Genomic DNA, 14,028 nt, shown 5'->3' on the forward strand with positions numbered 1-14,028 from the left:
AAAGTAAAAGCGGGTAACCATTTTATCCCCTTTTGTGAAAAGGTAGTAGGAAAAGTGGTCTGGTAGTGCTGAAATACGTTTTTTGTATAGAAATTTAGTAAACATATAAATCAGATTCCACTGACCTACACACTAGACAATGAATTAACTTTTTTATGGTATATTAAACATGCTATACAGATATTAAAAATGAAACAAATGAAGAATGAGAGAATTTTATTCGCATAAAATTCTGACCAAAGATAAATCTTATCGACAAATATTCCAAAATTTTTAAAATAAACCATGGTTTCATTAAAATTCCAGTATATATTAAACAAAATTAATGGAATTCAAACAAATTCTTTATTCAAAGGGACTATATCGCACACCGTGTTCAAAAGAGTTACAACTTAAAATTTGGCATTTTTGAGATGATACGCAAAAAATGTACACAGAGCTTTTATTTACCTTTCAGCAAAAGCTGGAATAAATTTTTGTTATAATATAAGAAACAGTTTTTCGCATTTTCTAACAAACGTATTATTTTGAGTTATGACTCTTTTGAAGACGGTGTGCGANCTATATCGCACACCGTGTTCAAAAGAGTTACAACTTAAAATTTGGCATTTTTGAGATGATACGCAAAAAATGTACACAGAGCTTTTATTTACCTTTCAGCAAAAGCTGGAATAAATTTTTGTTATAATATAAGAAACAGTTTTTCGCATTTTCTAACAAACGTATTATTTTGAGTTATGACTTTCAAAAAATATGCAAATAGTAAAGATGCAATTGATATAATAAATTAATCTTTTAAAAATCATTATATTTGCTGCATTTAAAAATTACATGTACAATATCGCTAGCTTAGAATGAAAAGTTGCTAAGTCCACTTTTTATGAAAACTCATATTTTGATATAAGAGGCTAGAGAAACTTAGTACGCATCGTTTCGAAAATTATAAAGGTACTTATTTTATTTTTTCCTCTTCATAAGCAATAAAAGGAAAATTTGCTAAGTCCAAAAGAAGCACCACAAATCCGATAAGGCCAAAATAATACGACATCTTTTAATAAATATCGAATCCTTCTGATTCTTATGGAGTTTTGCTTTGCTTTAAACGCGCAAAATGTTTGATTCAAAGTCTTGCGAAATAGTTAATGAAAATGGCCATAGGAAGATTTTTTCCTCTCCTGTAAAATTTTTAAATTGGGACTTAGCAACTTTTCTTTCTAAGCTAGCGATATCTTAGATTGAATTACATTTGGTGTTGACCTGCACAAGAAAAAATCCTAATATCTGCACTTTCACTTTTATGGGGTGGTATACTTACTTGTAAGTATGCAACGGCTACACTTCACCAAATAAATCGCTGCCAAAAGTGGACGGACACCCAGAGATCCTAGCGCAACGGCCGCACTTACTGTAAAACGCAGGTTTTTGAATAAAAATTTTGAACAAACTTAAAAATTTTTTTTTTTAATTTTTAATGATATTTTCTCTTATACACCATGCGTCAGTCAATTTTACACACGAAAAAATCAACATATTTACAAAACTGGGAGCCAAATACAGTAAAACGACGTTTTTAGTTTTTCTCTCTGACGTCAGGATATTTTTAAAAAGGATTTTGAAATTTCTAGAATATGATTGAATAAAAAAATTATTTAAAAGGTGCATTGTAGAATGTCAATATGGGTATCAACTAAAAGGAAAAATTCTGTCGAATAGAAAAAAAAATTAATTTTTGGGTGCACCATGACAAATAAGTATTGAAAATGTCCTTTTAAAATTTTATCCTTGAATATCCTTGGAAACTCCCATTATTTATTTTTGAAAAAAATGTGTCAAGGTATAATATGTTAACTACCACTTCCCCGAATTTCGCCCTTCTAACTTTATTAGTTTTAGATAAAAAAAAATTTACACTTCTCTTTATAAGATATTGACAGTTACAATATACATAAATGAAGATACTAGAATCATTATTATGGAACCATGTATGCGCTCAAAAAGAACAAACTGACCGTATGATATACCTACGGTTTAAATACTTCAATTGCTTTGTATACAAGGCCGTAGCCAGCCTCTCATCTAGGGGGCAGGATTGTTTTTAATTATATATTTTTTTTTGTGTTATAAAACGAAATTTTTGGGTTTAAGAATGTATAAGTTTTCTGGTATCCTTTACAACGATACCAATTTTTTAAAAATCGGTTAGCAATTTTTTGTTTAAAATATTTTTTTTTATAATAAAGGTACTTTTTGCCTTCAAGTGTTTTTTCTCAAATTTTTATACACGAAGTATACAAATATGCACACCAGAAGAAAGAGGGTTCAATCGCAACGATACCAAATTCTTAAAAATCGGTTGGTAAATTCTTTGTTAACTTTTTTTTTTTATAAAAGAAGTTATTTTTTCCTTTTAAGTGTTTTTTTTTTCTTAATTTTTTATATACGAAGTACACAAATACGCGTATCAGAAAAAAGATTTTATAGTGTTAAAAACGATATCAATTTTTTAAAAATCGGTTATTAATTTGTTTGTTTAAAATATATAAAGGTATTTTTTCCTTTTAAATGTTTTTTTCTCAAATTTTTACATACAAAGTATACAAATACGCATATCAGAAGAGAAAAAGGGGTCTAATCACGTTTGCAACGATAGCAACTTTTTAAAAATCAGTTCAAAATTATTTGAAATATAAGGTTTACAATTTTTCGAAGACTCGACCTTTGCCCCCTTATAGCACCTGTAATATAAGTTTGCAAAAAAAACTTAGAAACTATTTAAATGAGAGCAAAAGGCGGTCTAAGACTGTATTTTTAGTTTTTTAGTTATTTACATATAATAATAAAAAATTATTTTTTTACCAATGATCCTATTTCGAACTTCGAAGGTCCATATCTCGATTTCGGAGGCTAACTTCGAAAAACGGAGAAATTACTTTTTACCTATGACTCAATCTCTTAAAAAAATTGGTTTGGTCCAATACCCAGCGGAGTACAGTACAATGTAATGATTCTAGTATCTTCATTTATGTATGTATATTGTAACTATCAATATCTTATAAAAAAAAGTGTAAATTTTTTTTTATCTAAAACTAATAAAGTTAGCAGGCGAAATTTGAGGATGTGGTAGTTTACATATTATTCCTTGACATACATTTTTTACAAAAATAAATATTGGAAATTTCCAAGGATATTCAAGGATAAAGTTTTAAAAGGACAACACAACAACATTTATTCGTCCTGGTGCAACAAAAATTAATTATTTTTTAAATTCTACAGAATTCTTCCTTTTAACTGATACCATATCGTTACTCTACAATGCACCATATCTTTTAAATAATTTTTTTATTCAATAATATCCTGGAAATTCAAAGTCCTGTAAAAAAATTACTGACGTCAGAGAGAAAAATTAAAAACGCAGTTATTATTTGGCTCCTAGTTTTATGAATATTTTGATTTTTTCGTGTTTTAAAAATTGTTGGTTGTTGCCGCACGGTTTTACTAAAGCACTCTTAATTTTTTATAAACAACTTATAAACAGCGTTTTAATTAAGCGACTTAAGCTTAGTTGTTGGCTAACAAGAAAAATAGTTGCGAACCAGCATTTGCTTCAATCTACGAAAAAATAGTTTTTTGCCAAGTCTAGATTTTAAGGGTCATTTTAAAATCCTAAAATTGCAACGCACCCGCCTCTGTGCAGCAAAAAATGTGCGCCCAACAATGCAAGGAAAGCTTAACGCTGAAAAGCTGCAATCACAACAGACGGCCAATTTATTCGCCACTCGACTCACGCACCTGCTCTCTGAGAGCACTCTTCAACAATCCGACATACGCGAGCAGTGGAACCACATTTCCCGATCATTATACTTAAATTGTGGAGGGAACACTTTTATAACCTACTGAATGGCAGGGTCGCTGAAAGTAGTGAAGAAGACGAACCCGAGTCCCCAGTCGATGATGATGGAGTAGCTGTCCCACCGTCTGACTATGACGAGGTACGAATAGCGATTACGCGGCTGAAAAATAACAAAGCTGCTGGAGCTGACGGCCTACCAGCCGCGCTATTCAAGTACGACGGCGAGGAGCTGATAAGGTGCATGCATCAGCTCGTATGCAGAATATGGTCAGATGAACGCATGCCCGACCAACGGAATTTAAGTGTGCTCTGCCCAATCCACAAGAAAGGCGACCACGCCATACGGGCCAACTACCGCGGAATCAGCCTTCTAAGCATAGGTTATAAGGTCTTATCAAGTGTATTGTGCGAAAGACTGAAGCCCACCGTAAACGAGCTATTGGACCTTATCAGTGTGGCTTTAGGCCTGGAAAATCCACCATAGATCAGGTATTCACAATACGCCAAATCTTGGAAAAGACCCGCTAGAATAGGATCGACACACACCATCTATTTTTCGATTTCAAAGCCGCTTTCGACAGTACGAAGAGAAGTTGCCTTTATGCCGCGATGTCTGAATTTGTTATCCCCGCGAAACTAATACGGCTGTGTAAAATGACGTTGAGCAATACCACCAGCTCCGTCAGAATAGGGAAGGACCTATCCGAGCCGTTTGATTCCAAACGAGGTTTCAGACAAGGGGACTCCCTTTCGTGTGATTTCTTTAATCTGATGTTTGAGAAGATAATAAGAGCCGCAGAACTGAACCGCTCAGGCACAATACTTTACAAGAGCGTACAATTGCTGGCGTATGCCGACGACATCGATATTATCTGTAAAAACAAGGCTACGTCAGTTCTGCCTTCTCGGGATTGAATAGAGAAGTAAAGCGAATGGGTCTGGTGGTGAACGAGGACAAAACGAAGTATCTCCTGTCATCACACAAACAGTCAGAGCATACGCGTCTTGGCACCCACGTCACTGTTGACAGTTACAAGTTTGAAAAAGTAGACGACTTCGTTTATTTGGGAACCAGCATTAACACCAATAATAATGTCAGCCTTGAAATCCAACGGAGAATCACTCTTGCCAACAAGTGCTACTTTGGGCTGAGTAGGCCATTAAGAGGTAAAGTCCTCTCTCGTCGTACAAATATCACACTCTATAAGTTNCGAGAGAAAGATTCTGCGAAAGATTTACGGGCCTTTACGCGAATATCGCAGACGATTTAACGATGAGCTGTATGACCTTTACAACGATATAGACATAGTGCAGCGAATTAAAATTCAGCGGCTCCGCTGGCTTGGCCATGTCGTTCGAATGGACAGAAACGCTCCTGCTCTGAAAATATTCAACGCGGGCCGCGATGCTGGTAACAGAGAAAGAGGAAGGCCTCCTCTGCGTTGGAAAGTCCAGGTTGAGAAGGACTTGGCTTCACTTGGCATTTCCAATTGGCGTCAGTTAGCACAGAAGAGAAATAACTGGCGTGCTGTTTTGGACTCGACCAAAATCGCTTAGTCGGTTACAGCGCCAATAAAGAAGTTTGCAACTGTCCTTAACTTGACCGGATGCACAAATATTGAGATTTTTTTTCTGTCACATAGCGCAATTTGTATTCAATATGTATTTATCTCTCAATACGATGTCAAATTATATACATACATACATATGTACATATATAAAAATCCTAAATAAATTTGATTTCAAAATAACTGTATTCTCACCTAAAGAAATTAAGAAAAGAAAAGCGCTTTTCCACCCGCATTAGTTTTCTTTAATATTTTCCTTTTTGTACATATTTTATTACAAAAAAAAATTAATTCCATGTCAATTTAAAACCATCTTACCATTAGTACGCACCTTATGAGGAAAGAAAATAGTTCTGTAATTTTTTTAAATTTATTAAATATTCTTACAATACAATTATCATTTCATCGTTTTCAGCATTTGAAACGTTTCATTCACAAATTCGAAAGTTCATTACCAGTTTCGTAGTGACTCATTTTTTGTTTTTAACATTATAATTATGTATGTATTTATGGTAATTGCTGTGCCAACCACTCCCACTCTCAACATCTTTCTTATATTATCTACATTCTATATGTATGTATAGACGTTAAATATTTCGTTCATCGTTTAATTTTTTGAAATATTTCCCCTTATATAAACCTGCTGCGCTTGCGCTCTCCCAAATGTACAACCATACATATGTATGTACATATGTATGTATACATATAAACTTTAGTGAATGAGAAAAACAATGGAGTATATATTTTTTTGGTGAAATTTATTTATGTATGTATGTACTATGTAAGTATTGCCCACGATGACTCTCAACCCCGAAATAAGTTTGCATTAGGACTTTATTCCAACTGTTGTTTGCGAAATATTTTTCCACAACTCATTTAGGTCGTATTTTATGTAGCTGCACTGGTTTTTATTTTAAGCACTTAGTAATCCCAGTTGGTAAATCGTAGAGCTCTGCAATATTCTTCATAGATCTCATTTTTTCTATTGGAAATATGCCTAATTTTCATCCAGTATGTTAATATTTGAAATAAAGAAGACATTAGCATCAACAATTTGGAAACAAATATATTGTTTTCTGTATATGGATATATCGATCGTAGGTACGCATCTTTTAAAAGCTTTCACCAAGAAAATTAATAAGCCCAGTAAAATATTCCTTCAGATTAACTCTATTTCGTAAACTCTTGCTTTTGATATTCACACTAGGACAGCAAACCGGAAATTCAATACCAATCGGATAACAGAAAAGATAGAAAATCTGCGCCTCCATAAGGTGTATAATACGCCTACCGGATTCCTAAAATTTAAAATTCTTTTCAGCAAAAAACTAAAAGTCTTGTATTTTTACAATATGTACCCATGTATTTGAAAAATGAATTATCGTTATTGCGAATGTCGCCTGGAGCTATGTAAACTAACGACTACTAACCTATTAACGTTGGTTTTGTGAGTGCCAATTTTCGTTGAACTAACGACTGTGAATAGCATCTTTCCACAGATATTTGGTGGTCGGTGGAGGTGCAGATTTCGTATTAAATTTAGTACGTCCATGTAAGAACTACAAAACTAAAGTTGTGAGTAAAAAGGCAGCGAAGTTTTAGCGAAAGGTATTTATGGAAAGACACAGGCAAAACTTACCCCCCTATTATGAATTTTCATACGATAGACCAGTGCTCGTCAAACTTTTGAGTGTGACGGACCGGCTGCAGTTTTTCTATTACGTCGGGGACCGGTACCTTTTTTTATTGATTATTTTTCGTTTACGATCATCTCATATATGTATTAAAATTTGTTTAAATGAATTTCTTTATTAGCCGGGTGTCTATATATGACCTATTACCATTTAATGATAGCAGATATTAGCGATTTTTTATGAATGTTTAACAAATTTAAGTTGTTTTTATTATACAAGTTGTATATAGCCTCATTAAACAGGAATATAAAACATCAAAAAATCGTTGTCCATTTCGCGACGCCCTTTGCGGACCGGCGACTTATGGCTTACGGACCGGCACCGGTCCGCGGACCACCACTTTGACGAGCACTGCGATAGACGATAAACGCTTGCAAGCATATCGTATGATATCAGTTCTCANGAATTATCGTTATTGCGAATGTCGCCTGGAGCTATGTAAACTAACGACTATTAACCTATTAACGTTGGTTTTGTGAGTGCCAATTTTCGTTGAACTAACGACTGTGAATAGCATCTTTCCACAGATATTTGGTAGTCGGTGGAGGTGCAGATTTCGTATTAAATTTAGTACGTCCATGTAAGAACTACAAAACTAAAGTTGTGAGTAAAGGCAGCGAAGTTTTAGCGAAAGGTATTTATGGAAAGACACAGGCAAAACTTACCCCCCTATTATGAATTTTCATACGATAGACGATAAACGCTTGCAAGCATATCGTATGATATCAGTTCTCGTATTAACGTTTTCATATGCCCGACAGGTGTATTGTTGTTAATGGCTGTGGTTTTTGTTCACTTTTACTTGCAAACTAGCACAAATCAGCTACGCTAACTATCGGATTTCATACGACAACATCGATTCGTAATAGAGAACAACAGAATACAAGCGTTTATCGTGCATCGTATGAATTCATAATAGCGGGGTTAGATGGGTAGCCATTCCAGCAGAATTAAACAGCTTGGGGCAACTACCGCTTTCATGGGAAAAGTAGTTAAGTCAAAGAAAAGTATGGAACATAAATGAATTAAATAATGCGAATAAACACCCCTATTACGAGTGTGGACTATTAGTAGATAAACGACTCTTATNCGTTTATCGTGCATCGTATGAATTCATAATAGCGGGGTTAGATGGGTAGCCATTCCAGCAGAATTAAACAGCTTGGGGCAACTACTGCTTTCATGGGAAAAGTAGTTAAGTCAAAGAAAAGTATGGAACATAAATGAATTAAATAATGCGACACATTTTGGCGTCGGTTTGGGCAGATATGATCAGCAACACGCAAAATAAACACCCCTATTACGAGTGTGGACTAGTAGTAGATAAACGACTCTTACAGCGGTTTCTTTTCTCGAAATTATGTTGCATTTATTCTACCCTGCGCCAGGTCTGTCATGTTTTCGTGTTCCTTTCTCAGCATCTTCACATGCATATTGCGTGCTCTTTCTTTAAAATGTTGTACTCTGATAATGTTGCCCCATAAGGTGACATTTTTTCGAGAAAAAAAAACGCCATTAGTCGATTATCGACTATCCATGGTATTACCAATGTTGTTTTCTCGTTCAATAAGTGAGTGGGAATAGTTTTTAGTCGCTCATCCTTCTAAAAGCAAACAGTTGTAGAAGGATGAGCGATTTAAAATATTCACAGTCGTCTATTTCAACGAGAAATCAACATCCACAATACCATGGAAAAGCCATAATCGAATAATAGTCGTTTACCTACTACTAGTCGACACTTGCAATAGTCGCAATGTCTAAAAATTTCATACAATGGAGGCCCCAAAAACACCCAATATACTTTTACGCCGATGGAGGAAGCGATATAGAATTTTTTGATATGACTAGAAATCGGAAACAGCAAATCTAGAGCTCATTTTGAAATAGTAAAAGAGGACCAATGAACTTGTCTCAGCGATTCAACTGAAGTAAATATGAAAGATTAGGAAATGCTGGAAGCCCGAGAATGCGAAATACGAGAGGAACTTTTAATCGTTCCCACGACAGTCGGGTCTACGTAACCGGAACGACCCAGATTTATATCTGGCCAAGGACTGTCACTCCAGCAATACTCCCCAAAAAGTTTTTGGGGAATTTGTATGCTGCTACAACAACAACAACAACAGGAACATTTACTCTAAAAACAAAAAAAATATGGCATAATAGAAGAGGATATCCATTTACTGTTTTTTTTTATAGAAATCTTCGTTTTATTAGATTTAGGCCACTCAAATCGTTTTAATGTTATCATCTAAATAACGCACAAATGTAAGGAAAGTGTCCAAAAGCTGCTTACAATTAAGCAAATATTCACAAAACTGCAAATTTTTTTCGCTCAAGTTACAAAATAATAAATAAAATAATTGACTGAATCGACTAATGGCTTTTCTACGACCAATCGACACTCGCAATAGCATTGAATATACATATGTATACCCATATATAACCCTACCAGCTAATAATTTTTAATCACGAAATCACGGAGACCAAGTATGCGCGAAGAATATTGTAAAAATAAAGTATAGTTTAAAAAACTAAAACGTCCCTACTATAATTGCCATTCGTACTGTCATCAGGTATGTAACTTGAGAATAGAAATCGGTGCATCTTTTAGCCGTATCAATATTACATAGTTACATCTCGAGCTAATAAAAGGAAGGTAACAAAAAGAGTAAATTTTCGATTTAAAGTTTAAATTTTCGCGTATACTAAATTGCTGCCTTAAACAATTCGCTAAAATTAGCTAAATCTTTTTATAAACATATTCTGTTAAATCTCTATTGTTACAAGTCGCATGTGAACGCTGGCTTCATAATCAATAAACGAAATATTCAAAAATCTCACGCGTCAAATTTTTCTTTTTTTATTTGCGTTTCCATACACATAATTTAACTTCAAAAGCGACCAATGAAATTGAAGTATTTAATTCCGTTTTAATTCACGAATCAAAATCATTCCTCCCCGCAACTTTAAAATTCTACCTTTAAGCGCGTTCGTTTCTTTTAAACATGCTTTGTATATATGTATGTATGTATGTATGTCCATATGCATGTAAACGTGAAATGTGTGTGTATGGTACTATATTCAAATTGGCCATGCTACAGATATTGTTTCGTTATTTATGTTTTAATAGTGTTTCCTTTAATTTTAAATGTTCAATTTCTTTAAAATTATAATTAGTTCATTTGATTACAATAGATGTGTTGGTTGGTTGGGTTGCCTTCTCTTTGTTGTTTTTTTTTTCTTTTATAATTATATAAATTTTAATAATTATAATATATTTAATAAACCATATTTATAATGTTTTGCTCTGGTTGTTGCTTCTGCTGCTTCTTATGTACCCGTAGTCGCCGTCATCGTCGTCTTGCCGTCGACCACGTCCACGTCCACATTGCATCGTCGTCGTCGCCTTTCTACATACTGCCTCAGCATCAACACTCCCCCCTTCCTCCTCCATTATACCATTTGTTTCAACTGCACCTTCATTTTCATAGCGTTGTGTTTTTGCATCTGCTATTGACCACACCGTTCGTCTCCGTTGTCGCTGCTGTTGTTGCTGCTGTGCGAGATTGGATTTGTTCTTGTTGTTCTGGATGTGGCTGTGGATGTTTTCGTTCTGTTGTTTCTTCTGTTTGTTTTTATGTTGCAGTTTTAGTTTTTGCGGTTGCTGTTTTTGTTTATGTTCATGTCATGGCTGATGAGGACGATAGCACTACCTAGAATGTTGTTGTTGCGGTTGTGAGCCAGTAGCCGCTGCGCCTCCGCCAACTGGTGGGGGTGGTGGACGGCCCCGTCGCTCAATGCCTCTGTCAGCTGTCGATTTACCGCCAGCGGCTCCAGCCCCACCACTTGCACTAGTGTTGCTGGTTGATTTCTTTTTTGATGCGTAGGTTTGCTGCTGTGCTTGCTGTTGTTGTTGTTGCTGCTGCTGCAATTGCTTGTACTCGTCGGCAATATCCTCCGGCGAGGTCTGTTGCTGCTGATGCACCTGTTGGCGCCCACCGCTTACATGCATGCTGCCGCCGCCGCTGCCACTGGTGTTTGTGGTTTGTGCCGAGGCATCTGTGTTATTGTTCATCAGCGATTCCCTCGCATTGGCGTCGCTTTTTGTGTTCGCAGCCGAGACTTTCTCATTATTTACATTATCACTGTTGGTTTCCTGCGATTCGCCGCGATTTTCGCGCTCAGCTTCGGCACCACTAATTGCAATAGCGTCAAGCGAGTCAAAGGAAAGTGTTGACAACAGAAGCGCTTGTACAAATTGTGAACTGTATTCAGAAGAAAATGGAGAAAAATTCACATTTTTATTAAGGAATTATTATAAAGATAACATTTTTGAAATATACAACACTATCAAACTGAGGAAATTGGATTGGCGAAACACCACGGGTATTCCGTCAAGCTAAGAGCTTACTAGGGAGGTACAACCTAAAGAGTTACGGGTTACTCATAAACTTCGCCAAGGTGAGGCTTAGAATTATTACAGGTTTTTTACGGGTCATTGTAGGCTAAGTGGCATAAGATAGGGATTTGATCAAACAATCTTTGTCGTTTTTGTGACTCCACCAAAGAGACATCATACCACCGCCTCCTGGAGTGTGAAGCCTTTTCGCGGAGACTGAACAGATTCTTAGGACATCTATGGCCAAGAGAAGAGCACATACGCTCAATTCCTCCGCGATTCATTATAAAATTTATACCGTGATTAGGGCAAGATGCAGTGCTCTGATGAGCTGTGATCACAATAGAGCTACTGGCCGCAGTTCTTACTTTATTTATGTATCTCTAGTATTGTGGGATTTAAAAAGGGATATATTTCGAGCTGTAAAAGCTTTTTGTTTTTCAAGAGATTAAAATAAAATTGAATTTTGCGGTAGCTTTGGGATTTTACCGAGACTTTCGAATAATATTATTTCCGGTTTTTCGTATTTTTTGGTATTTTTGGTAATTTTTCAAGATTTTCGGAGCGTATTTTTCGGGAGCTTTCGTCGTTCTTCGTGATTTATTTTTCAGGACACTTGGGATTTCTTTCGAATATTTTTGGTTTAAAAAGACATTTGGGCCCCTATTATGAGTTGCATTCGATTTTCGACTGTGGTCGAAAGTGCTGAGCGAACGAATTTTCATTTGGTATGATGGCGCTCATTCGATGAAGCGCTCGTTTAGGTTGTTCACAATAGTATATTTTTCACCGCCGAGAAGCTTTGTTTACAAATCGAGCAAACTATATAGTGTGCTTATACATATTTATATGTATAACAATTTAAGTGTTAGGGGTCAGAGAACATTGAACTCTGACGCCTGAGAAAGCCAAGTACAGCGTAAGATTTAGAAATGATGTGACTGATATGACTGTTAAAAGACCAATTAGAGCTGAAAATTATACCAAGGTCTTTGATTTCTTGAACTTTTTGAAGTTGAGTTTGAGAGATTGCATAAGACGTCGAAAGAATACTGTGACTTTTGGAAAAAGTAACTTGAAAACATTTTTTAATATTCAGAGAAAGGCGAGGGCTGAGACACCAACTGTGTAGAATATTAATCTCGGACTGAAGTCTAAGCGCATCATGCGAATGTTCAATCACAGCAAAAATTTTCAAATCGTCAGCATACAGCAAAAATTTAGCAAATGAAAAACAAGAACTCACATCATTTATAAATAATACAAAGAGTAAGGGACCTCAAATGCTACCTTGAGGAACCCCCGATGAGCAACCATTAACAGAGACCACACAGCGCCTATCCGACAAATAAGATTTGAGCCATTGCAAAAATACTGAGTGGAAACCCAGTGAGGCTAGCTTACTGCCCAACAAACTATGCGAAACTCTATCAAATGCTTTAGCAAGATCAATGTAAATGCAATCGACTTGGAAACCGTTCCGAGATAGCTGCAATATAATACTCACTGAAGACGCCTAGCTTAGTAACCGTAGATCGGTTGGGGACGAAACCATGTTGATTGGGTGAGACTAGACTTTTTCCTTGACGGCAACTTCAAAAAGTTTGGAAATTGTTGCAAGGTTCGAAATGGGTCTGTAATTACAGACATCACTTTTGTTTATCACTTTTAAGAATAGGGGTAATTGCAGTCAATTTCAATTCATCATAAAAAATACCGGGGCTAGAGACCTATTGAAAATAATTTTTAAAGGAGAGATCAAAGCAGGGCACTTCTTTATAAAGTTTGAAGAGAGCCATATATGTAATACTTCTATATTGGCAGTACGTTGAAAGTATATCCGCCAACATTAGAGTGCAGATATATAATTATAGAACGAGAAAACCAACCAACCAATGTACCCAGAATGACGTTTGAAAATAATACAAAATCAGGAGCGGTGCAGTAACCGTCAATATTTTACAAAATTAAATTTTAATTTAAGCCAAAAAAAGTGTTTATCTTTGGAACAAAAAGTAAGGAAAAAGGAATCGTGTTGCACGCGTCAGTATGTTATACTATTTACTTAAAAATGAGCTGTATCAGGGAAAACGGGCAGACGCCAAAGCTCGCCCCAATAACGTTCAGGAAAAAACTTTTGGTTATTTTATTTTTCTATTTTTTTAATATTTGTAATTTAAACTGCTCCTGGAGTGACTTGACCGTGGTTTGTTTGTAATAGTTCACAAATATACATTTATACTAACACAAGCAAACATTTATTTGATAGGTTGTCTCCCTTTGATTACGGAATAAAAACACAATTTGAAGATACGTTACTATCAATATAAGAAGTATTACATATATGAAGAGAGCCCATCAATATCTTGTTTTGCAGAAGCTGCTAGATTTAAAATGCCATTAGCAATATCGTCAGAGGAAAGTCTAAGGGAGCCAAAATTAGTAGAACTCACACTAGCAGAGAAACTAGAATCCACAGTAGGGTTATCATTTACGAAATTAGAACTAAACAAG

The 14,028-nt window shown here is 35.5% G+C and overlaps 1 protein-coding gene and 2 long non-coding RNA genes across 4 annotated transcripts in view; 1 reads left to right on the forward strand and 2 right to left on the reverse strand.

Annotated features, from left to right (window-relative positions):
• Positions 1-6,189: 6,189 nt before the first annotated feature.
• Positions 6,190-7,507, reverse strand: LOC108366887 (uncharacterized). Its single transcript, XR_001848170.1, has 2 exons — positions 7,453-7,507; positions 6,190-7,052 (listed from the first exon to the last, which is right to left on the reverse strand). It is a non-coding gene; the product is annotated as an uncharacterized LOC108366887 (long non-coding RNA).
• A 2,710-nt stretch (positions 7,508-10,217) lies between these two features.
• Positions 10,218-14,028, reverse strand: part of LOC108366886 (E3 ubiquitin-protein ligase KCMF1-like) — a 9,861-nt gene continuing 6,050 nt past the window's right edge. Inside the window, exon 6 of one of the 2 annotated variants that reach the window (XM_017621373.1) lies at positions 10,218-11,380. In XM_017621373.1, coding sequence (XP_017476862.1) covers positions 10,825-11,380 — 556 coding nt within the window. In that variant the 3' untranslated portion in view covers positions 10,218-10,824. The remainder of the gene's footprint in view (positions 11,381-14,028) is intronic. The other variant, XM_017621374.1, reaches the window with a different exon arrangement.
• On the forward strand, positions 13,161-13,642 carry LOC108366888 (uncharacterized). The gene is made up of 2 exons (XR_001848171.1): positions 13,161-13,194; positions 13,370-13,642. It is a non-coding gene; the product is annotated as an uncharacterized LOC108366888 (long non-coding RNA).

The sequence above is a fragment of the Rhagoletis zephyria genome, unplaced genomic scaffold (assembly GCF_001687245.7).
Source record: "Rhagoletis zephyria isolate East Lansing unplaced genomic scaffold, Rhagoletis_zephyria_1.1 Rzeph_scaffold_02432, whole genome shotgun sequence".
NCBI lineage: Eukaryota > Metazoa > Arthropoda > Insecta > Diptera > Tephritidae > Rhagoletis > Rhagoletis zephyria.